Source organism: Hippocampus bargibanti, linkage group LG22, assembly GCF_051943395.1.
Source record: "Hippocampus bargibanti isolate YZ-2025 linkage group LG22, ASM5194339v1, whole genome shotgun sequence".
Lineage (NCBI taxonomy): Eukaryota > Metazoa > Chordata > Actinopteri > Syngnathiformes > Syngnathidae > Hippocampus > Hippocampus bargibanti.
This window is the reverse complement of record NC_142755.1, coordinates 5,112,760-5,138,034: the sequence shown is the minus strand read 5'-3', so window position 1 is coordinate 5,138,034 and position 25,275 is coordinate 5,112,760. Positions and strand designations below refer to the sequence as shown.

Genomic DNA, 25,275 nt, shown 5'->3' with positions numbered 1-25,275 from the left:
ATACTGTAAATGTACAAAACCGTTTCATAAAAACTGTCACGAAAACGAACTCGAACGCATTTGTATATATAAGAATATGTAATGAGCACACATTTGTATATAGTGTTTTTCGCTTTAATCAAATGGGGTGCTATTACAATGAAATTTCTCGACGTGAAGTTAGCATTTGTGGTATTTTGACTGGAATTTAGGAGTACCATTACACAATATTCTTGTCTTCAGGCAATGAAATGTCGCCGTCTTGTGGTCAATATTAGAAATGCTATCGGCGACAATCCCAAACAAATACACTGCAATAACAATACATTTTATTTACAAGCGCCTTTCAAAACACCCAAGGACACTTATACAATACACAATAAACACCAGAACAATAAAAACATAAATAACAAGTATAAATAATAAAAAAGTAGCTAAAACTAAACAGTGAATGCAATTAAAAACAAATGGATTTTATTTCCCCTAATTGACTCGTTGCAAGCTGTATTTCCATTTTAAAACAAAAATAAAATGAGAAGTTTTTTTTCTTTCAGTTTCCTAATTTAATTTCAAATGACCAAAAATGACAGTCCTGTATGTATCACATTTGTACACAATAAAAACAGTAAAATTTTTTTTTTTTTAAATACAAAGCTCTATCGAAACATACTTTCTACACTCCTTAGTCATCCTTAGTGTCTTTTTTTCTTTTGGCAGCTGATCTTTTGAGCCTCGTGCATGACTGATGGAGTCCATTATCAAGTCCTGTGGTGACCTCACCAGTACGTCCAGCAGCAAGTCCCTGTCTTACTTTACACCCGGCTCCGGAGTGACCTGATGTCAAGTTGGCGTTTGGGTCACCGGCAAACATACGCAGGGCTGTGGCGATCTTTAATGGATCGTTGTGAATTTCTTGAAAGGCTTTTACGGCGGCCGCGGCTGAGGCTGCGAGGGATTTCTCGCTCTTGACCATCGCTGACAGCTTCTGGCACATGGCTTCGAATTCTAACGCTGCTGCTTGATGCAAGGCTGAAAATCAATAACAAATAAACTTAGTGCAAATAATGGCCAAAGCAAAAATGTATGTGTGTGTGTGTGTAGTGGTGGCAACTTTCAAGCTAACAGCCGACTTACAACCGAGTTCCGTTCCGACCAAACGGTCATAAGTCAAAATGGTCGTAAGTCAAAAAACATTCAACATGCTGAATAGAAACTGAGGCTAAATGACTCGCAAACTCCCCCCCTGTGGTGCCATCATATGGTCGATTGCTGTGCGCTAGCGTGTTGCCAGGCGTAGAATTAAAAATTGAAAAATAGGGTCTGGGGGTCATGGTCGTAAGTATGGGTGGTCGTAAGTCGAGCCGGTCCTAAGTCGGATGTTACCTGTAGTGCCATTCAGTCACCACTTGCAAATAAAACATGTTACAGTTGTGCTTTAAAAAAAGTCATTTTCTCAACTTGGAACAGATTATTTTTTTTTACATTGATTATAATAGAAAGTGATGTTTCGGTTTTTGAACAATTTGGTTTTATAACAGGTTTCTGGAACCTATGTGTGTGTGAACTACTTGCCTTCCTCTGAAGTATCCTCTTGCACTTCTTCAAGTACCACCTCCATTTCTGGTTCTTCCAGCCAGCTGATCCATTGATAAGACAAATTAACAATGAACACACTTTAAGCTAGCATTCATTGAGACAAGGTCACATTACATGTAGCAGTGATCAAGAGTTGGGAAGAATGTTCCGTTAGCTGTCGTGGCGATGACATCACCGCCCCCGTCCTCCCTCCAAACTGCACTCCGCCACATCCGAGGCTGAACGCGGTGCTTGAAAAAGTGACTTTGGTCTGTCAATGTTATGGTTGTGCTCGTTGCGAATGCTCACCATTGTTGGAAAAACGGGCAAGTGAGAATCTGCGCTTCTGAGACAAAAAAAAAAAAAAGTTAGCTTGAAAATGTGTATATCAAATATACTTTTTATATAAACAACAAATGTACATACAGACTCTGCCTGCCTCTGCTCACTTGAGTGCGAAGAAGCGTCACGCTCATTTTAGCAGGACAGTCTGTATTTTTGCTGTGCACTTTCACAGGCCCGCGGGGTCTTGTTTTATGCTGGCATCTGTAGTCCACCTTTAAAGGACAACGACGTAATTTTTTTTTTTTTTTTTTACTGACATCAGAAAAAACGTTTTATAGCATCTAAAATACCCAAAACATGCAGTATGATATATTTATTCAAATGCAAAACACCAATAAAAATGACTTAAAGTGTCCAAAATCTGCAAAAAAATGGAGCTGCGAATTGGGCATTTTCAGAAAGTCCCGCCCCCCGTTCGTGATGTCACGCCAGGACGTCTTGCATTGCTTTTGAATCAAAACAATGGCTTCAGATTCAGAGAATATGCTTTCTTGTTACACATCCAGTTATGAATATGATTCAAATAGTTCTGAAGAGGAAAGCATACAAGTTTGCAATCGATTAAAGAATTTATTTGTGCCATTTTGAGGCAACATTGGGGGGAAATCCCTCACCCCCCCAAAAAAAGAGGTACAAAATGGCGACCTCCTGTGGCCACCTCCGTTTCCACAGGCTGATAAATTCCTTCTATGGCGCTTGGACACCCTCTTCTGGCGGCTTTTGGGTGCAACACGAGATCCCCGGACCAAACAAGTATGAGTCTTTTTTTACGGTCAGGAGCGGTCCTTAAGTGACGTCACGTACGGACTCGTTTTTTTTTTTTTACAAATTATAGACACAACTTGTCCGGGGACGTCAGTTGTCCTTTAAAGTACAATACATATCCGTAAATATATTAAAAAATTGTAATGAATTGTTACCCGGAAGTTACAAGTTACCTTAAAAATGACTTTCTGTCCCTTTGTAGCATATGTTCGGTCTACCCTCCAACCGACTCTGTGCGATTTCAGCCAAAGCTGAATTTCATCTTTGGTTGACAAGACCATCCGGAAACTTGCTTTAAAGTCAACGTGATCATCCGTCTCCCTGATAAGGTTGAAATCGCAGACGTGATAATCGTAGTTGTAAGGCAGATAGTCCTACAAAAAATACAAATAAAAACGAGGGAAGCATGAATACATTTGGAAATCGAGTCATTAAAAACAAATAGGCGAGTTAGTCGTACCTTTAATGTAGGAAACTCTGAAATATTCTTGCTGAGGCTGGTGCAAGTGAATCTCTTTTTCTCGCAAGAACTTTAGGTCACAATAAAGAAGAAAACAACACTAGTGAGAGGCTCAACATGCACAATCATCGCTAATTTTACCCATTGTGTGACTATGAAAGGCTTTCTGCCGTGATATTTACTGTAAATTGTGTATACTTCCCCCTCATCGGCACTTTAAGTAGTTACGAGTAGTTACGCTACCCCCAAAAACTTGTTTTCGTAAATCACCCCACTGAATGCATTGCAACAAATTTAACCCACGCGAGTTTAACGTTCACTTTACTGTTGTTTGGGGGTTAGCGAGCAAAGAAAAACATAATTTCCAACGATTCCGGCTGGCCCTTCTATCACGCAAACTAAGTGTCGTGCGGGTCGAACGGAGCGATAAAATAACAAACCTTACCCTTTCAACGTAATTCCACTAAATCTATTCACGATCGATTTACGAGCTGGAGAAACGAGGAGCGTGTTTGCAGGCAGCTGCATGTCTTCAGGCTCGTCGTGAAAAGCAGAGATCGATAAGCGGAAGTAAACCCACTGCAGTTCTAGGCGGGGGAACGCCCTGCTGAAATCTGATTGGCTGGCGCATTCATTCCGGGTACGCCCCATTAGAAATAAACAGGAAGTGAAACGTCGAACAAAACACGACATATATATTTAAATATTAACATAATATACATGTATATAACATAAATATTATTTACTATATAAATATGTGTATTATATATACATAGATACATTAGTATATTATATAAATATGCTATTTAAAATTGCATTTTTTTTGTGTAGCTTTATCTCTTGTTTCTATGCTTGTCTGTGACTGTAAAGTGTTCTTGAGAGCTTTGAAAGGCGCTTGAAATAAAATGATTATTATTTAAATATGTTTATTATACACACACACACACACACACACACACACACACACACACACACACACACACACACACACACACACACACACACACACACACACACACACACACACACACACACACACAGAGAGAGGAGAAAAAGAAGATAAGAAATGAGAAAAAAGAACAAGAAACGGAGAAAGAAAAACAGACAATGAGAAAATGAGATAAAGGGGGAGACATGAGAGAGATAGAGAAAGAGAGAGAAAGAAAGAGAGAGCGAGAGAGAAAGAGAAATAGAGAGAAAAAGAGTGAGAGACAGAGAGAGAAATATAGAGAGATAGAAATCGACATAGAGAGAGAAATAGAGATAGAGAGAAAGAGAACGAGAGAAAGCGAGCAAGAGAGAAAGAGAGAGGTAAATAGAGAGAGAAAGAGAGCGAGAAAGTGAGAGAAAGAGAGAAAAAGAGAGAAATAGAGAGAGACAGACAGAGAAAAAGTGAAAAAGAGAGAAAGAGAAAAACAGAGAGAGAGAAAGAGAGAGCGAGCAAGAGAGAAAGATACATTCTAAATAGTTGAGCACACTCAAAAACTGAAAAATAGACATTTGATCTCATTAAATAGGCTTTCATGTTAATATTTGTGACTTACCATCGACTGAGACTTGGTCTGGAACACAGCAGGTCACTCATTTTGCCCACGAGGATGTGGGAGAGGGTTGGGATGGTAGGTGACCTGCGTACATCCGGGCAAAAAAAAAAAAAAAAAAAAAAAAAAAAAAAAAAAAAAAAAAAAAAAAAAAAAAACTCAGGAAAAAAAAATATCCAACATAAGAAGTCTGTTGAGCCGTTCTTAGTCTGGCCCCTCACCCAGGACTTGTTTGCAAGGGGCATAAAACCCCAGGCAACTTAACTCCCGGGATCATTGAGACACGCAAACCCCTCCACCACGGTAAGGTGACGGCTCACGGAGGGGAAAAAAAGTAGCCATCGACATGGCGCAAGGCCATCATGATGGACAAGGCAGACAAGAATAGTTGACACACATTTTCAAATCATGAACTTGTACATTGTCATTAGCGAAATAAACTCTGAAAACGCGTATAGTAGCTTGTTCAAAACGGAATCTTATTTTTTTCCAAGTGCACTGGAAACAGATATAGCAGACACGTATAGTAGAAGGATGAAAAACGGGAAAAATGATACGTATACAGAAGTATTTTGAAGTTGATTCTAAGTTCGACAAGAGGAGGAGGTTGTCACGATGATTTGGTCCGAAGAATTCTGTACCAGTTGTAGTGTAAAAAGAAAATAAAAAATAAATCAAAATAAATAAATAAACACATGAACAAACAAACAAAAAAAAAACTAAAAAAAAACAAACAAAAAAAACAAAAAACAAACAAACCTTGCACCTAACATGTAGTTAATTTTCAAAAAAAAAAAACAAAATAAAAAACAAAAAAGGACTAGTTAATTCACACAAAAAAACAATTGAAAGAATACCAAAGATACAAAATAATAAATAAACAGATAAAAAAATACAATAAACGGTAAAAAAAACCCAAGACAACAAGAAACAAACAAACCAATGAAAAAAAAAAAGTAAAACTGACGCTTAAAGTGATGTGTTGCATGTGCTGGACGAATATTTGATTCATTTCAAACCCACCGTTGGGCCTAAAATGACCCGCGTTGACCCTTGCGAGTCACACCGTAACGCAGTTTAAAAAACCATTGCGACATGAAAAAGCCAAATAAAGCCCATATAAACTGAAAACGGATGAAAAAGGACCCCAGGGGACGGCGCCACCTGTTGAGCCCACCTTGAGAAACACCCCACATTGTTTGTCATGACCTCAGCTGAGGTCCAGCAATGGAATGAAATCAACCATTTAAAACCGTTTCACCCCAACCAAAAAAGGGTTGGGTTGCGTTTCAGCAACATTGTACCCGGTAATTCACAGCATCAACAATATGGAAACGGGGAAACGCGTGCGCCACCTGTTGAGCACCCTTAATATTTTCCCTGCGGCGGAGCACAAACCAGCGAGTTCATACAGCGAGAGGAGTGTGTGTGTGTGTGTGTGTGTGTGTGTCAATCATTGTGTGTACATATAGCAAAAGAAATCAGGTACCTACCTTCATCGTGCTCACCTAAAAACGCAATCCGTTGGATTTGCATTTATTCGTCTCGCAGCGGAGACATTTACATTTCACAGCAGCAAAATTATGGAAGGAAAGTAGAAAAACAAAATGCAGGACTCGACGCACCATACGCGAAATAAACGACGTACGCGAGCGCTTTGTTGACACATTAAAATCAGAAAAGCGAAGTGTGAATCAAACGCTACTCGCGGAACCCAAAATGCAACACGCGAACACAACATGACAGTTTGCCGGCAAAACTGACAGAACGCAAGCGTGCGCAAAACGGTGCAACAGAATAAACCAAACCAAGGCACCGACGTGACACAACATTAGTGTGTTCACGCGGTAACATTTACGCCGGTGTAACACCGGATTGCCCCGAGATCGACTCGAGAAACCTAAAAAGAAATGTCCACCTACTGTCAGTTAGTGCACTTCCGTGTGTTGCTCCTTTTCCGGTTGCCTGAGCGTTGATTCGTCAGGAGGAATTTGAATCGTGGGTTTCCTGTGACGTCACACCAAAGGCAGAAAAGGAAGTACCCCAATAGTGTTTAGTTTATCGTATTTATTAATTTATTTATTGATTGATTTTATTTTATTACCCCGTGATCGACTCGAAATGCGGAAGAAGTGTTGTTTACGTTCAGTTATTTCGTGCTTTGTGGCACCTCCGGGTGTTGCTCCTCTTCCGGTTACCTGAGCGTTGATTCGTCAGGAGAAATTCAAATCGTGGGTTTTCTGTGACGTCAACAAAGGGAGGAAAGGAAGTACCCTTTGCACATGCGCAGATGTTACTTCCGTAATTTTAATGTGTAGTCCTGCGTGCTTTTTGCAGTTTATATTTATTTATTTGATTACCCTGGGATTGACTCGACACGCTTAAGACTTGACGTAGTTATTTCGTGTTCTGTGGCAGCGTTGTTTTTTCAGAAGAAATTTAAACCGTGGGTTTCCTGTGACGTTGACGTCACAGACAGAAAAGGAAGTACCCTTTGCACATGCGCGGATGTTGCTTCCGTATTTTTAATTCGTGTAGTCCTGTGCTTTTTGGAGTTGATCATATTTATTTATTTAATTAATGTATTTATTTCATTACCCTAGGATTGACTCGAGACGCTTAAGACTTGTTTACGTAGTTATTTCGTGCTCTGTGGCACTTCCTTTTCCGGTTGCCTGAAACCATGTTTTTTTTTTGGTGATGTCAAAATAAAGGCATGAGTTCCCTTTGCACATGCAGCTTTTGCCTCGGTATTTTTAGCGTGTGGTCTTGTGTGCTTTTTGCAGTTTATCGTATTTATTTAGTTGTATTAAGTTCATCCTGTCTACTTGATATCTAATTTAAAACAGATTATTTTCTTAGTGTATTTTAGGTGTTCAATTACCTAACATGTTTCGGCGTATACTTCCGCCTTCGTTCAGTGTCCCAGTGCCGAAACATGTTACGTAATTGAACACCTAAAATACACTATAAAGAAAAGAATGTTTTAGATTATTTATTTATTTAATATATTTATTTTATTATCCTGGGATTGACCCGAGACGCGTAAGAGTTTTTTCCCGTAGTTATTTCGTGCTGTGGTACTTTGCACATGCGTGTGTTTTGCTTCCGTATTAATTTGCATACAGGATATTTTAGCACCTTATCGTATTTATGTACAGTATTTATTTGTTATTTATTTAATCTCTTCTCCCTATTTTACTTACACGTTCAACTAATTGGATTTACCTCATTGGTATTGTATTGTGATGGATACGCTGAAAAGACTGAAGCGAGCAGCATTATCTGTCAAATCGCAATGCCTTTATTCCATTGTTGCGTCAGTGGTTACAATGCTTTGAAAACATGCAACCACTTGGGAAGCGTGCATGACATTGGGAATGTTCTTCACAGACACTAACATATAACAACGTGTGGGTGTGTTGCGTCGCTTATACATAAAGTTTCTGGTTAAACAAGAACATAAAAACAAACACCGACAAAAAAAGGTATAAAACAAAAAAAAAAATGCATTGAAACACATTCATACAATAGAAAATAGTTTTGGTCCAGCCTCTCCTGCTCTTTTCTGAGGCCATGGAATGTGATTGTCTGACATTGGAGCAGGAACAGAAATCAACGGAAGCTGATTTAAGAAATCCTTATTGAAAATCTTGTGGAACATAAACACTTCCTTCCTGCGAGGCGTCCGTCCGTGTACGCTGCCTCAGCGGTCGTTAAGCTTCTCGTTGTTAATCATAAGGCCTGATAAAGTACATAGTGGCTCGTCCTTGGACTAGCGGGAGGCACCCTGATTTCTACTTGAGCGTGCATAAAAAGCAATAATATTTTTTTTTTAGTCATTAAAGGTAAAATGGCTGCTTTGCCTTTTTTTCCTCCTACATTTATATATATTTATAAGGCATCACGTGCACCTGCTTTAAAGAGGAATGTCTGAAGCTACAAATAAAACATAAATAAGAGGATAATAATAAAAAAAATCATAATGGCCTTTTGTATAATCAACACTGCCTGTTGGTGGAATGTTTATGAATACAAAAAAAGCAACATATTTTTTTTGTTATGAGTACAAGAATGTTAAGATACGATAGTGTATGATCATATGTGTTCACATACATGTAACCAGACATTTGCTGTGTTATTTATTGTAAGACATAATAAATGTGACTGCAGCTAAATTCTACAAGTGCTTATATTTCTGTCTCAAAGTGGTTGGATTTTTTTTGTTTTGTTTAAGTGTGAAGCTTCTTTTGCTTAAATTATAAATTAAAGAGAAATGGAATTTTTACGAGGAGTTGATGAGATCACTGCAATTACGTTTTTTTTGAAGATTTCCTAGTCAAAATGTCCAATTTTCACAGCATTTTTTGGTTTCTTTTAGAAAGCAAATACAAACGTGCAAAGGCACCTAAAGTGGCCACCGTACAAAAGAACAAAGAAAAAAACATGTTTGTGTACAATGCTGAGACTTTTTTTTTTTCTTTTCTCTTGGGGTCCCTCTTTGGGATGATGGTCATTTTTTTTCTTCCTTTTGGTCATCAAGCCAAAGTCTTGGATTTTTCGTGGCCCGTGACCAATTAGTGGCCCATACCTGAATGACAGTGAGAATAAAGAGCTCAGTTGTTAATAAAAGATACTAAATACTACAGTGATACCTCGGTTTACGAACCCCTTGGCTTACGAACTTTTCGGTTTACGAACGTTACATCTATGAAAAAGTTACCTTGGCATACAAACTATTCTTTGGGATACACACGGAGCTGCCACAATGAGTGATGTGTCTTTCGCAAACGAGCCCATTCTTCTAACAACAAAATGGCAGCCGACTGTTTTTGTCCTCTATTCCCCGTCCCCAGTCTTCGGTTAAAGCCACGTGATTGGTCAAGAACGCAGCAGTGAGGGGAGGTGGTTTAAACATTAAAAGAGACAGGCAGACGACAGTGAGAGAGAGAGTGAACTTTGATACTTGAAATGCAGAGTGTAGACTGCAAGGTTAAAATATCCCATCAATCATTCTCCACAAACAACCCGCACAAGCCATCTGTACACTTGATGCAAAAAGCTATCAACCCAGCTAAACAGAACCCAATTGATGAGGAACTAGATAAAAAAGCTATCAACCCAGCTAAACAGAACACAATTGATGAAGAACTAGATAAAATTATCACAGAGAAAGCACCTACAGGGGATCATTCCTCAAGATGGTGAAAGAAAAAGGTTACGTTCCTCATCAAGTGTTTAATGCTGAGGAAACCGGCCACTCCATTCCATCAAGCCATCACAAAGGTAAATAAACTGACTTTATTATACAGTACAGTTTATTTCTTTAATTATAATACCATAGCATATTTATTATACATAAAATAAGGTATATTTTATGTAGTTGTAAGGCTTAAAAAGTAGGATTAGAAAGGCTTAGAAAGGCTAAAATTAGAAAGTAGAAAATTATGTTTTACGGGGGACCTGGGAACGGATTATTCTCATTTTAATGGTTTCCTATGGGAAATTATTTTTTGGGATACACACTTTTCACCTTACACACTCTGTTTGGGGAAACAATTAAGTTCGTAAGCCAAGATATCACTATGTGAAACACAGTAACTTACCATTGGTGACTGATTTGGTCTCGCCCCTTCCTGTCGCCTGAAACATAAAAAAAAAAACAGAAGCGATTATCCATCTTACCGACAGCGCGCCCGTCAATGACTATCACAGAAGGAAGCAAGGAAGGAAACGTGACCCTAAAGTGGACCTAGGTGAGAAAGACATCCATTTACGACAGTCCAAATGCAGCGAGTGTGTGCGCGTTGTGGGTGTGGACAGTGTGTTCATGTCAGCGGACGCCGTTTGCTAATGCGAGGTGATGACGGTGAGCCCAAAAGTGCAAAATTGAGCCATATTGGAAGCAGATGCCGTAAGGACGGGCTCCATTAAGGCAATAAAATAAAAAATAGAAAAAGCAGAGTGCAAGCGGAGCAGATTTGTGCTTCCTGGGTGCAAAAAGGCCAACGTGCAAAAAGCTCAGTTGGATTCACTTTAAATTAAAATGAAATTCCACCATTTTGAATTTTTACGAGGCAGGATTTACATTAGGATGACATCTTGTTGGTTTTGTGGCGCTTTTCTTGAGTTACACAATATGTTTATAACAATAATAATAATAATAATACATTTCATTTATAAGCGCCTTTCAAAACTTTCAAGGTCACTTTACAGTCACAGGATACGTTTTTTCCTGTGGGTGAGCAGCGGCAGCCACACGCGCCAGCGTTCACTCAACCCGGAAGTAACTCAAATAGATACAAAACGAGTGAGCTAGCTAATAGATAGCTAGATTGCTAATAGATAGCAAATAGATAAACATATAGGCAAATAAATCAATGAATGCACTCAAATAGATACAAAGCTAGCGAGCTAACTAATAGCTAAATAACTAATAGATAGCAAATAGATAAACATAGAGGAAAATAAATCAATGAATGCATTCTTGCAAGTTTTTTTCTGTGGGTGAGCAGCGGCAGCCACACGAGCCAGCGTTCACTAAACCTACCTCAAATAGGTAGCAAGCTAGCGAGCAAATAGATAGCTAATAGTTAGCAAATAGATAGCTAATAGCTAGCAAACAGATAGCTAATAGTCAGCTAATTGTTAGCAAATAGATAGCTAATAGTTAGCGAATAGATAGCTAATAGATAACAAATAGATAGCTAATAGTTAGCAAACAGATAGCTAACAGTTAGTGAATATAGATAATAGCTAGCAAATAGATAGCCAATACTTAGCGAATAGATAGCTAATACCTAGCAAATAAATAGCTAATACCGAGCGAATAGATAGCTAATAGCTAGCAAATGATAGTTAATGAATAGATAGCTAATAGTTAGCGAATAGATAGCTAATACCTAGCGAATAGAAAGCTAATAGTTTGCAAAGTTAGCTAATAGTTAGTGAATAGATAGCTGATACCTAGCAAATAAATAGCTAATACCTAGCGAATAGATAGCTAATACCTAGTGAATAGATAGTTAATACAGAGGGAACAGATAGCTAATAGTTAGCAAATAAATAGCTAATAGCTAGCTAACAGATAGCTAATAGTTAGCAAAGAGATAGCTAATAGCTAGCAAATAATAGTTAGCAAATAGATAGCTAATAGCTAGCGAATAGATAGCTAATACCTAGTGAATAGATAGCTTAAAGTTAGCAAACAGATAGCTAATAGTTAGTGAACAGATAGCTAATAGATAGCGAAGTGGAAAAATAGACAGATTTTTCCAATTTATTATAATATAATCTCATTTCTCCAGAACGCTGTCCAAGGGGTAAAAAGGAAAAAAAAAACATAGCCAATGGGTGATGATAGTGTAGCGGCAAGTGCAAAATATTTTTTACTTTATTTCATTTTTACCTCGGGAGGCTTTTTCCATTATTGTAAGTACCATCAACTAGCTATGGAGAGTTCTTTTCAGGGAAACAAAAAAACATGTTCACAGTAATTTGAAAAAAATGACGTTGGTTCACTGAATGGGAGTGCAATTGGGATACGACAACCCACAAATCAAACATACCTTGGCCGGAGAGGAGCCTTTGTTTTCCCATAAACTCCTCTTATTGGTCACATCCACAGGCTTTAGGTCCTGTGGAAGAGAAATAAATGAAAAACAAAAAGAAATAAACACAAAAAATAATCATCTAAAGTGACCTTGAGAGTTTTGAAAGGCGCTTTGAAATTACATGTATTATTATATCTAAAGAAAATCGGATGTGCTATTTCCAAAATGGCCAACAGATGGCAGCATAATACCACTCAATTTTTACAGCCAATTTATTTGCCTTTCTGTAGTTCAATTAGCATGTTTAGGACAGTCACCATGAGCTCACATTGGATCTTCATGATCACTTTGAAATGTATTATGTCAAAAGAAATTTGCATGTGCTATTTCCAAAATGGCCAGCAGATGACAGCATAATACCACTCAATTTTTAAAGCCAATTTATTTGGCTTTCTGCAGTTCAATTGGCATATTTAGGCCAGTCAGCATGAGCTCATTAGATATTCATGTTATTATGGCAAAAGAAAATCGGATGTGCTATTTCCAAAATGGCCGGCAGATGGCAGCATAATACCACTCAATTTTTACAGCCAATTTATTTGCCTTTCTGCAGTTCAATTGGCATATTTAGGACAGTCACCATGAGCTCACATTGGATCTTCATGATCACTTTGAAATGTATTATGTCAAAAGAAATTCGCATGTGCTATTTCCAAAATGGCCAGCAGATGGCAGCATAATACCACTCAATTTTTACAGCCAATGTATTTGCCTTTCTGCAGTTCAATTGGCATATTTAGGACAGTCACCATGAGCTCACATTGGATCTTTATGATAACTTTGAAATGTATTATGTCAAAAGAAATTCGCATGTGCTATTTCCAAAATGACCAGCAGATGGCAGCATAATACCACTCAATTTTTACAGCCAATTTATTTGGCTTTCTACAGTTAAATTGGCATATTTAGGACAGTCAGCATGAGCTCATATGAGCTCTTCATGATAACTTAACAAGAATGTGGGCTTTTATAAAAAGGACATGCTGATTAGTATTTATTTTTAGCAAAAAATAAAAAAATAATACTAAGAAGTGCTGCTTTTACGGCACCTCCAGGTTGACATATTGAGCTGCATTATGAAGAAAAATGCCACCAGGCCGCCTATTTCAAGTTACGGGGGAGTCGTTGCCATGGCGACGACCTACCGATGGCCTTCCTCCCGACACCTTGCCGCTCTCTGGGGTTTTATTCAGCCAGTCGTTGATGCGGCCCGCCACGCCCGTCTTTATTACAGCTGCTTCCTGTTGGGGCAGAGGGCAAAAAAGGTGAGCACGCGGCGCTGAAAAGCCCCCCTCCCACCCTTCCTATCGACGATGCACCCACCTTAAAGGCGCTTCCGCCGCTGCTTCCCGGCGAGCTGAACACGTTGCCTTTCTCCCACATGCTCTTGATGTTGCGTATGCTGTCCGTCACCGCCGGGAGGTCCACGGCGCCCGAGCGGGGGGATCGCGACTCCTTATTTTCACGCTGCCAAAGTGATTAAAGACGATGGGGATTAATTCAGGGGTCTAAATGAGGGATGAATGCATTGGAAATGAAATCGAATTGCGATATTAACTCATTCACAGCCAGATGATGTGCGAAAATGTGTCCACTCCAGTGCCAGGGTTTTTGTCATTTGCACTCAAATTGCAAAGAATATTGTGTATTAGTACGACAAACATTCAATTTAGCAGAAGAAACCTTAGAATCTCTTCTTTCATCAGAAAACAAATAGTTAATTCCTAAATTATATGGGTCTGGAGTTATCTGAGCTTGAAATGGGGGCAGCTGTACAAAATACAATACATATTGATTTCTATAATAATACATTTCATTTATCTTTCAAAACTGTCAAATTTACGTTACAGTAACAGGATAAGTTTTTCTGTGGGTGAGCAGCGGCAGCCAGACGCCCCAGCCCTGACGTAACTCAAATAGATAGAAAGCTCGCTATCTAGCTAATAGATAGCTAATAGCTATCTATCTAGATAGCCAGCCAGCTCGACCACTTATAGATAGCAAATAGATAGCTAATAGCTAACTAACAGAGCAAATAGATAGCTAGTGATAGCTAGCTTGACTGTCATAATTTTACATAGATAGAAAACTAGCTAGGTAATAGATAGCTATCTAGATAGCTATCCAGCCAGCTAGACCGCTAATAGATAGCTAATAGATCTAACAGAGCAAATAGATAGATAGCTAGGTAGCTTGATAGCTAGCCTGACTGTCATAATTTTAAATAGATAGAAAACTAGCTAGCTAATAGATAGCTAACCGAGCAAATAGATAGCTAGGTAGGTAGCTTGATAGTTAGCTTGACAGATATAATTTTACATACAAAGCTAGCTTTCTAATAGATATCTAATAGCTAGCTAATAGCTACTTATCTAGATAGCAAGCCAGCCAGCTAGAACGCTAATAGATAGCTAATAGATAACTAGCAGAGCAAATAGATAGCTAGGTAGGTAGCGTGATAGCTAGCTTGACTGCCATAATTTTAAATAGATAGAAAGGTACCTATCAAAAAGACCACTAATAGATAGCGAAAAGATAGCTAAAAGATAGCCAAAAGATAGCTAAAAGATAGCAAATAGATAATTAACTGATAGAAAATAGATAGCTAGGTAGGTAGCTAGTTAGCTAGCTCGACTGTCATAATTTACGATGTAACAGGAACCCTATCCATGAATTGTTTTCAAAGTTTACGCACATAGCGCTTTAACAACAGCTGAAGCTGTAACAAAGCGCTAACATGGCCAACGCTAGCCAAATGCTGCCCCCTCGTGGAAGGAAAAAAAAACATTGCCAGAGGTCTGACTAGCGCTTTATATGGCAGCGAATGAGTTATAAAATACATAGCATTAGCAAGTACGGGCTAACCTGAGCGGCTGAAGTGTACTGCTCCAGTCTGTTGTCGATCTTAGAGACCACAGGGGAAGGGGACATCTTTACTGCGCTGTTTGAAATGGCGGACAGGGAAGGGGGAGCAAAAACGACTGACTTTAAAATCGTATACCTTCCCGGCGGGCGTTGACATTCCTTCCGTGGCCAAATAAAAGTTTGTGTGGGGATTTGTTTTACCTTTTTTGTGCGGACTTGTTGAGAAACTCGGCACGCTCTCCAATCTGAAAGTCCCGCCCCCAAAAAAATCTGATGAATCAACAATTCCGGTTCAACAAAAAAAAAATCATCCAACTGACCTTGAGGGAGGAGCCACGAGGGCTGACGCACTTGAAGGGTTTTTCGTCGCCCTCCGCCGGTTCCTCCACCTTATTCCTCTTCTCGGCAGCCTCCGCCCTCCTCCTCTCAATCTCCTCCTTCATCTTCCTTTTCTCTTCCTGAGGAACACACACACAAGGAAACATCTTACACACGGTGCAGGTTTGGTCATGCGGTGTTCCACAGGGGTCAATCTTGGGGCCCCTGTGATTGACTGTTTTTTTTAATGTACTTTATATTGAAAATAGCATTTTTTTTGTAGAATTGTTCACTTTTTTACTCAACTGCCGCTTATTATGAAGCATTTTCTCTTCCTGAGGACCACACACACACGTACGGTGCAGTGTTTGTCATACGGCGTTCCACAGGGGTCAATTTTGGGGCCCCTGTAATTGACTGTCTTTGTTTTCTTAATGTACATTATCCTGAAAATATAATTTTTGTTGAATTGTTCACTTTTTTACTCAACTGCCGCTTATTATGAAGCATTTTCTCTTCCTGAGGACCACACACACACATACAGTGCAGTGTTTGTCATGCGGTGTTCCACAGGGGTCAATCTTGGGGCCCCTGTGATTGACTGTCTCTCTTTTTTTAATGTACTATATAATGAAAATATAATTTTTGTTGAATTGTTCATTTTTTGCTCAACTTCCGCTTATTATAAAGCCTTTTCTCTTCTTGAGGACAACACACACACACTGCAGTGTTTGTCATACGGCGTTCCACAGGGGTCAATCTTGGGGCCCCTGTGACTGACTGTCTTTGTTTTTTTTAAATATACTTTATAATGATAGCTTTTTAATTTTTGAATTTGTCATTTTTTTGCTCAACTGCCGCTTACAATAAAGTCTTCCTTTTCTCTTTTTGAGGACAGGAAACATCTGACGTTCGGTGCAGTGTATGTCATGCGGTGTTCCACAGGGGTCAATCTTGGGGCCCCTGTGATTGACTGTCTTTGTTTTTTTTAATGTACTTTATAATGAAAATAGCATTTTTTTTGCTCAACTGCCGCTTATTATAAAGCATGTCAAGCTGACTTTACGGCCACACTTCAGTGAAATGACGACAAATTGACACTTTAAATGTGTTCAAAGCATCTGGAAGCTGTAAGAAACGCGGGCTCGCCGTACAGCGCCAGTGTGCCGCGATTAAGACTATAAACTGCCCTTTCAAACTATTAGCGTATGGACCATTTGTACTCGAGCTCAGAAAGACCGGCCGGCGCTTGGCGTCAAGTCGCCCGCCTCCGAGCGGCCTTGTCTTTGCTTAATTAGTCTCCCTCTATCCCCGGGCCCTCTTTTAATTACAAATCAAAAGACCTCATTAACATGACACAAGACGACGAGGATAAGGGGGTTGACGGGTGGGGTAGGGGGGGGGGGGCACCACGTACGCGGCCAAGAACGACCAAGGCGGGCGGTCGGGCTAACGAGGAGAATGCGGATGAACCATAATTGATGGGAAATATTAAACATCTAGAAATATAATAAAGTGCACATACAGACGCTCCCCAACTTACGAACGAGACACGTTACGAACTGTTGTTTGTAAGTTGAATTCATTCGTAAGTTGCTTCAGTGCTATATTTTGTATGGAATGTATGTTTAAGGCTTTATATAAGTGATGGAAAATATCAAACATCTAGAAATATAATAAAGTGCACATACAGAGGCTCCTCAACTTACGAACGAGACATGTTACGAACTGTTGTTTGTAAGTTGAATTCATTCGTAAGTTGCTTCAGTGCTATATTTTGTATGGAATGTATGTTTAAGGCTTATATAAGTGACGGCAAATATCAAACATCTAGAAATATAATAAAGTGCAAATACAGACGCTCCCCAACTTACGAACGAGACACGTTACGAACTGTTGTTTGTAAGTTGAATTCATTCGTAAGTTGCTTCAGTGCTATATTTTGTATGGAATGCATGTTTAAGGCTTATTATAAGTGACGGCACATATCAAACATCGAGAGATATAATAAAGTACAAATACAGACGCTCCCCAACTTACGAACGAGACACGTTACGAACTGTTGTTTGTAAGTTGAATTCATTCGTAAGTTGCTTCAGTGCTATATTTTGTATGGAATGCATGTTTAAGGCTTATTATAAGTGACGGCACATATCAAACATCTAGAGATATAATAAAGTACAAATACAGACGCTCCCAAACTTACGAACGAGATACGTTACGGTCGTTCGTAAGGTGAATACCTTTTGTAAATTTCTTCAGTGCTATATTTTGTATAGAACGTGTGTAAGGCTGATATAAATTATGGCAAATATCAAACATCTAGATATATAATAAAGTGCAAATACAAACGCTCCCCAACTTACAAACGAGATACGTTACGAACGGTTGTTTGTAAGTTGAATTCGTTTGTAAGTTGCTTCAGTGCTATATTTTGTATGGAATGCATGTTTAAGGCTTATTATAAGTGACGGCACATATCAAACATCTAGAGATATAATAAAGTACAAATACAGACGCTCCCAAACTTACGAACGGGATATGTTACGGTCGTTCGTAAGGTGAATACTTTTTGTAAATTGTTTCAGTGCTATATTTTGTATAGAACGTGTGTAAGGCTAATATAAATTATGGCAAATATCAAACATCTAGAAATATAATAAAGTGCAAATACAAACGCTCCCCAACTTACAAACGAGATATGTTACGAACGGTTGTTTGTAAGTTGAATTCGTTCGTAAGTTGCTTCAGTGCTATATTTTGTATGGAATGTATTTTTAAGTTTTATATAAGTATGTTTCGGGCTTGTATAAGTAACTTGTATTGGTTTATACTGAAAAATAAACATTGAATAAAATATAGGATCTATCAAGATATGTACAACTGGAGAGAATACTACATAAATGGCCATATGTACTGTTGTTCGTAACTTGAATGTCCGAATCCGATCGCTACGGTAACCAAAGTGAGCAAAATATCAAAAAACAAAACCGAATGGTTGGAAGATGTTCTACCTCCTCTCTGGCTTTCCTCTCAGCCTCTTCCTGCTTCCTCTGCCTCTCCTCCTCCTCCAAGATCCTCCTTCTCTCCTCCCTTTTCCTCTTCAGCTCCTCCAGTTGGGCCTCGGACTCCTGCTGCTTCTGCCGCATGCGTTCAAACTCTTCGCTTTCGGCGTCTTGGCGACGGCGTTTCAGTTCCTCCAGTTTGCGCTCCGCCTCCAGGCGCACCGCCTCGTTGTCGTCGTCAACCGGACCCCGGTCGGCGAAATCCTCGGGGGAGTACGCGCCCCCTCGGCTGCCGTGTAAATAACAAACGCAGTGTGAATATTTCAAGCCGGCACGGAAAGGGATTTTGACATCCCGATTTGATTCCGATATTTCTTTCAATTATTTTTGTTGACGCCCGAGGCAACGCCGGCATAACGTCTTGAAAAGCAAACGGCTAAAAGTTTCGCTTCAAGAGCTTCAGTCAGATGCTAATGTATTTTTTTTTTAGTTTGTGTTTGAGCTATCAGGTATTCTGACCTTTCGGTAAAGAATATTACTTCCTATATCTGATATGAGGTGGATTAATCATGGCCGCTACCATTGCAATTTTTTACCTGTATTCAATCACATTGTGCATATTTAACTCATTCACTGCGGTTCATGAATTTATTTGGGAATTAATAAGGATGACGTGGAGCGCCATTCCCGATTTTGGTCGGGTTTTGGTTTTACCTTGCGAGGGGGTGTCGATAAAGCGCTGGTCAGACCTCTGGCAATGTTTTTTTTTTCCCTCCCACAAGGAGGCAGCATTTGCCTATTGTCTATGTTGGCGCTTTGTTACAGTTTCAGCTGTTGTTGAAGCGCTATACAAATCTATATGTATGTATAGTATGTTGTACAGCCGCCCCCATTTCAAGCTCAGATAACTCCAGACTCATGTAATTTAGGAATTAACTCATTTTTTTTCCTGATGAAAGAATATGTATGTTTTGTATTGTATTTTGTACAGCCGCCCCCATTTCAAGCTCAGATAACTCCAGACACGTATAACTTAGGAATTAACCATTCTTTCTGACGAAAGAAGCACATGTATTATATTGCAATTTGTACATCCGCCCCATTTCAAGGTCAGATAACTCCAGACCCATATAATTTAGGAATTATCTCCTTTTTTTCCTGATGAAAGAATATTATGTAAGTATTGCATTGTATTTTGTACAGCCTCCCCCATTTCAAGCTCAGATAACTCCAGACACATATAACTTAAGATTTAACTATTTTCTCTGATGAAAGACTAATATGTATGTATTGTATTGTATTTTGTACAGCCGCCCACATTTCAAGCTCAGATAACTCCAACCCATATAACTTAGGAATTAACATTTTTCTGATGAAACACTACTATACTGTATATGTATTGTAATGCATTTTGTAAAGCTGCCCCGATTTCAAGCTTAGATAACTCCAGACCAATATAACTTAGGAATTAACATTTTTTTTCCTGATGCATTTACACTGCATTGAATGTTTACGCACTCTTAAAACTCAATATTTTGTAGGTCCTGGAATTTGAGTGATAATGACAAAAACCCTGGCACTGGAGTGGACACATTTTTGCACATCGTCTGGAAGTGAATGAGTTAATGCCGATTTTGAATTTATAAAAACTAAACTGGCTAGCAAGAAAGACATGAGCCTACCTGAGCGTCATCTCAGACTTCCTGTACTGTATTGGAGTGGCCTCCTCTTCCTCCTCTTCCTCCTCCACAGCCTCCACCTGCTCTTCCTCCTCCTCCTCCTCATCATCATGCAGGCCTCCATTCTGCTTCCTCTGCTCCTCCCTGCTCAGTCCCCTCTCGTATAACTACACCCGTACGCACACAAACAAGCACCTGGTGGGTTAGTCGCGGGTATTTTTTATTTATTTATAGGGAGCTTTAAAAGAAGCATGGCTGTGTACAAAGTGCTGACAAGGCTAGTTATCAAAAAAAAAAAAAGACAGACGAATCACCTCTTCTCTGTAATAAGACCTTCTTGGCTCCGCCTCCATCACTTTCTCCTCCTGGGGAGCAGCCTCGTGTTCTTCTCCGCCCACTTCGGGTTCTTTCTCCTCTCTCCACGAGGTGTACGTCTTCTCCCGACGCCAGGAGTAAGACCTCTGCTCCACCTCTTCGTCCTCCTGCGGGGCTTTGCTAATCTCCCCGCAGTCGCGGGCCTCCGTCTCGTCCGGTTGCGTCTGCTGCTCCAGCGCCTCCATCAGGCGACGCTGCCGGCGCTCCTCGCGCCGGGAAATGCGGTCCAACAGCGCTTGGTCCTCATCCTCGCCGCCGAAGGAGCTGCTCACTGAGATGCTTTCTGGCACGCTATCGGGAGACAAAATTTCATTTTCATTTCATTTTTTTATATTTCCCATTTAAATGTGATAAAAACACACAAATCACACAATGTGTCACACAATGCGTGTGGCTGCCGCTGCTCACCCGCAGAAAAAAAATATCCTTTGACTGTAAAGTGTCCTTGAGAGTTTTGAAAGGCGCTTAGAAATGAAATGATTATTATTATGATGCTGTTTAGCACTTACCTGTTATAATTACTGGAACCTCACTGCTAATTTCCATTAGCCTGTCTATGGAGTTTTACGTTGTATGTAGCATTAAGCTAACAAACTTTTGTTACACAAACTAAGTAACATTTGTGTGTATTTTGTTTCATATACTCAATACTAATTTCCATTAGCCCTCCTATGGAGTTTCACATTTTTTTTTTATGTGTAATAACCTCAATGCTAATTTCCATTAGCCTGCCTATGAAGTTTCACATTGTATGCAGCATTAAGCTGACAGACTTTTGTTACACAAACTAATATTGTGTATTTTGTTTCATATACTCAATGCTAATTTCCATTAGCCCTCCTATGGAGTTTCACATTGTTTTTTATGTTTAATAACCTTAATGCTAATTCCCATTCACTCTCCTATGGAGTTTCACATTGTTTTGTTATGTTTCATAAACTCAATGCTAATTTCCATTAGCCCTCCTATGCAGTTTTACATTGTATGTAGCATTACCATAACAGAATTTCATTACACAAACTAATATTACATTTTTGTGTTTTTTTAATATGTTTAATAACCTCAATGCTAATTCCCATTAGCTCTCCTTTGGAATTTCAGATTGTATTTAGCATTAAGCTAACAGACATCCGTTACACAAACTAATATTGTTAAATGTGTTTTTTTATGTTTAATAACCTCAATGCTAATTTCCATTAGCCCTCCTATGGAGTTTCACATTGTACGTAGCATTAAGCTAACATATTTTCGTTACACCAACTAATATTGTTAAATGTGTGTTGTTTTCATGTTTAATAACTTCAATGCTAATTCCCATTAGCCCTCCTATGGAGTTTCACATTGTACATAGCATTAAGCTAACATATTTTCATTACACAAACTAATATTGTTAAATGTGTGTTGTTTTAATGTTTAATAACTTCGGTGCTAATTTCCATGAGCCCTCCTATGGAGTTTCACATTGTACGTAGCATTAAGCTAGCAGATTTTCGTTACACAAACTAATATTGTTAAATGTGTGTTCTAATGTTTAATAACTTCAATGCTAATTTCCATTAGCCCTCCTATGGAATTTCACATTGTATGTAGCATTAAGCTAACAGACCGGCTTCTTATAATTCCTTTCTGCATTTATTCTTTGGGTTTACCAGGTTTCCCGGATTGCCCCTTTGGCACCATACTGCTACCAGGTGGTGATTTTTGAGACTACACCACAAAACTTCGGGAGAAGAGACTCCCAACTTCTTTACGTGCATGGAGTGCGTCGTCGAGTCGAAGATGTGAAAAATAGCCATGTGCGCAATTCAAATATCTTTTAAAGAAATAGTGACCTTTTAAAAAAAACCCACACAAACCCTGATACTTGCCCACGGGTTGATATGACAAGTGCTGTTAAAGAAATCAAGATCCGGTCAAGCCAGAAGGAGACATTTCTGTGGTGCGGAACTGTCGTCTCCAGCCAAACGCTGACAATTTGGCTCCATTGCCGACGGATCGTCGCCACAGAAATGCTTGAAAATGAAAACGGCGGGTCGGCCCCGAAAATAAATCAAGAGTTCAAACGTTGGGATTTAAGAAAGGGGGGGGGGGGGAAGGATGAATAGCACTTTGCTCTCTAAGATAGCCATAGACACGCCCAACAGCTAGCCGGCGTATCTGTGCAGGGAAAAGACCGCAACAGCTTATTTATTTATTTATAATTTGCGTATAAAAATATAGTTTTAGTACAAAATGCCTCATTGTAGTATAGAACAGTATTTTTTATTCAACTTAGAATTCGTCTTTTATACAGTTATATTTCGTTATATTTGTTGGGAGTTCAAGATTGCGCCGCTAGAGTGGCTGCCTTTCCAGCAGCTCCTGTATTTTGTTTTTCTACTTCTTTCTTTCCTTTCTTCTTCCTTTCATCACTTTGCTGCTGTGGAATGTCAATTTATCTACTTTGAGACTAAAAAGGCTAATACAATTCATTCATTCATTCATGTATATATGTATTAATTCATTCATTTATATATTTATTAATTTACGTATTCATTCATTCATTCATTCATTCATTCATTCATTCATTCATTCATGTATGCATTTATGTATTAATCCATTAATTTATGTATCTATGTATTCATTCATTGAACTATGTATTCATTCATTCATTTATGTAATCATTCATTGAACTATTTATGTATTTATTCATTCATTTATGTATTTATTCATGTATGCAGTTATGTATTCATTCATTCATTCATGAATTTATTCATATATGTATTTATTCATGTATGTATTTATGTATTCATTCATTCATTTATGTATGCATTCATTGAATTATTTAACTAACTGAATGAATGAATACATTATTTATCTGTTTATTTATTCATTCATTTTATTTATTTACTTAATTTATTTTATTCATCTTATTCATGTATTCATGTATGTATGCATTAATTGTATTTATTTATTTATTCATCCATTATTTTTTTTATTATTTATGCATTTATTCATTCATTCATGTCATTTATTAATGTCTGTATTATTAATTTATGTCTTTATTTATTGATCTATGTATTTAGTATTTATTTATTTGTTCATCCATCCATTCATTCATTTATTTATTCAGCGATGTATTTATTTATTTATCCGTGTTTTTATTTTTTTAATTCATCATTTATTTAATTATATGATGTATTCATTTAAACACAGTTTTCTCTATTTTAGCAAAAATGTCATCTCAATTTTTAAAATTTGCATCAATAACCTTGAGCGCTTTGAAAGGCGCTTAAAATGAAATGTATTATTTATTATTGAAAAATATATCCATATATTTGGTAGTATTCCACTACTTGGCTCACCTGTGGCAGTTGGTCACGACCACACTGTCGGGCTGCGGGGCGGAGTCTTCCATCTCCCTGGCCCTCAGCCTATCCTGGCGGGCCCGGCGCCTCCGCTCGCGAGCCGCCTCCTCCTCATCGTCGTCGTTCCTGGACAACCTGACAGAGGAAAGAAGAATCAGCCAACCTGGAAAAGGGGGACTGTTTTCATACATAAGGTGCACCGCATTATGAGGGGCACCTTCAATGAATGACATATTAAAAAAAAAAAATCCACACATAAGGTGCACCGCATTATAAGGGGCACCTTCAATGAATGACATATTTTAATACGTTTTCCATACATAAGGCGCACCGCATTATGAGGGGTATCTTCAATGAAAGACATTTAAAAACCTTTTCCATGCATAGGGTGCACCGCATTCTAAGAATCACCTTCAACGAATGACAATTTTTATAACATTTTCCATACATTAGGTGTACGAGTGATATTTAGAAACCTTTTCCATACACAAGGCGCACCGCATTATAAGGGGCAACTTTAATGAATGACATATTTTAAAACGTTTTCCATACATAAGGTGCACCGCATTATGAGGGGCACCTTCAATGAATGACATATTAAAAAAAAAAATCCACACATAAGGTGCACCGCATTATAAGGGGCACCTTCAATGAATGACATATTTTAATACGTTTTCCATACACAAGGCGCACCGCATTATGAGGGGTATCTTCAATGAAAGACATTTAAAAACCTTTTTCCATGCATAGGGTGCACCGCATTCTAAGAATCACCTTCAACGAATGACAATTTTTATAACATTTTCCATACATTAGGTGTACGAGTGATATTTAGAAACCTTTTCCATACACAAGGCGCACCGCATTATAAGGGGCAACTTTAATGAATGACATATTTTAAAACGTTTTCCATACATAAGGTGCACCGCATTATGAGGCGCATGGTCAGGCTTTTGAAAAAAAAAAACTTTTAGGTCTGCCTTATAGTGCTGAAAATACAGTAACTCTTATTTTAAAAAAATCCACACTTGTTCAGCCCCAGTGAAGCTGCTCCTTATAATGCGGTGCACCTTATGTATGGATTTTTTTTCAAAAAGATGTCATTCATTGACGGTGCTATAATGCGGTGCGCCTTATGTATGGAAAAGGTTTTAAAATATGTCATTTGTTGCAGGTGCGCCTTATATTCCAGAAAATACGATAATTTCCTTTTTTAATTATATGGATCTGGAGTTATATGAGCTTGAAATGAGGGCGGCTGTCCAAAATACAGTACATGCATATTGATTTAACAACAGCTGAAGCTGGAACAAAGCGCTAACATGGAAAAAAGTGAAATGCTGCCCCTTTGTGGTTGGCAAAAATAAAATGGCCATAGGTCTGACCAGCGCTTTATCTGCACCCAAGC

General features: G+C 38.7%; 2 protein-coding genes across 3 annotated transcripts in view; both read right to left on the bottom strand.

The window, feature by feature from the left end:
* Nucleotides 1-531: 531 nt before the first annotated feature.
* On the bottom strand, nucleotides 532-3,848 carry LOC148881741 (uncharacterized). Its single transcript, XM_088988952.1, is given in 8 exon segments — nucleotides 532-1,008; nucleotides 1,552-1,616; nucleotides 1,690-1,763; nucleotides 1,765-1,900; nucleotides 1,981-2,111; nucleotides 2,838-3,038; nucleotides 3,125-3,194; nucleotides 3,570-3,848. Coding segments are annotated over 8 exon segments (1,272 nt in total). The 5' UTR covers nucleotides 3,818-3,848; the 3' UTR covers nucleotides 532-661.
* Nucleotides 3,849-7,946: 4,098 nt separating this feature from the next.
* The window catches only part of cald1a (caldesmon 1a), a 36,091-nt gene continuing 18,762 nt past the window's right edge, over nucleotides 7,947-25,275 (bottom strand). The window contains exons 3-15 of one of the 2 annotated variants that reach the window (XR_016113709.1): nucleotides 23,865-24,002; nucleotides 20,460-20,811; nucleotides 20,149-20,312; nucleotides 18,476-18,755; nucleotides 15,464-15,601; nucleotides 15,345-15,388; nucleotides 15,144-15,219; nucleotides 13,602-13,745; nucleotides 13,424-13,519; nucleotides 12,234-12,302; nucleotides 12,074-12,126; nucleotides 10,272-10,308; nucleotides 7,947-9,256 (exon numbers count right to left, since the gene is read on the bottom strand). Coding sequence is in view for 1 of the 2 variants with exons in the window: in XM_088989024.1 (XP_088845150.1) it covers nucleotides 9,243-9,256; nucleotides 10,272-10,308; nucleotides 12,234-12,302; nucleotides 13,424-13,519; nucleotides 13,602-13,745; nucleotides 15,144-15,219; nucleotides 15,345-15,388; nucleotides 15,464-15,601; nucleotides 18,476-18,755; nucleotides 20,149-20,312; nucleotides 20,460-20,811; nucleotides 23,865-24,002 (1,552 nt within the window). In the remaining variant the exon portion in view is untranslated. The remainder of the gene's footprint in view (nucleotides 9,257-10,271; nucleotides 10,309-12,073; nucleotides 12,127-12,233; nucleotides 12,303-13,423; nucleotides 13,520-13,601; nucleotides 13,746-15,143; nucleotides 15,220-15,344; nucleotides 15,389-15,463; nucleotides 15,602-18,475; nucleotides 18,756-20,148; nucleotides 20,313-20,459; nucleotides 20,812-23,864; nucleotides 24,003-25,275) is intronic. The other variant, XM_088989024.1, reaches the window with a different exon arrangement.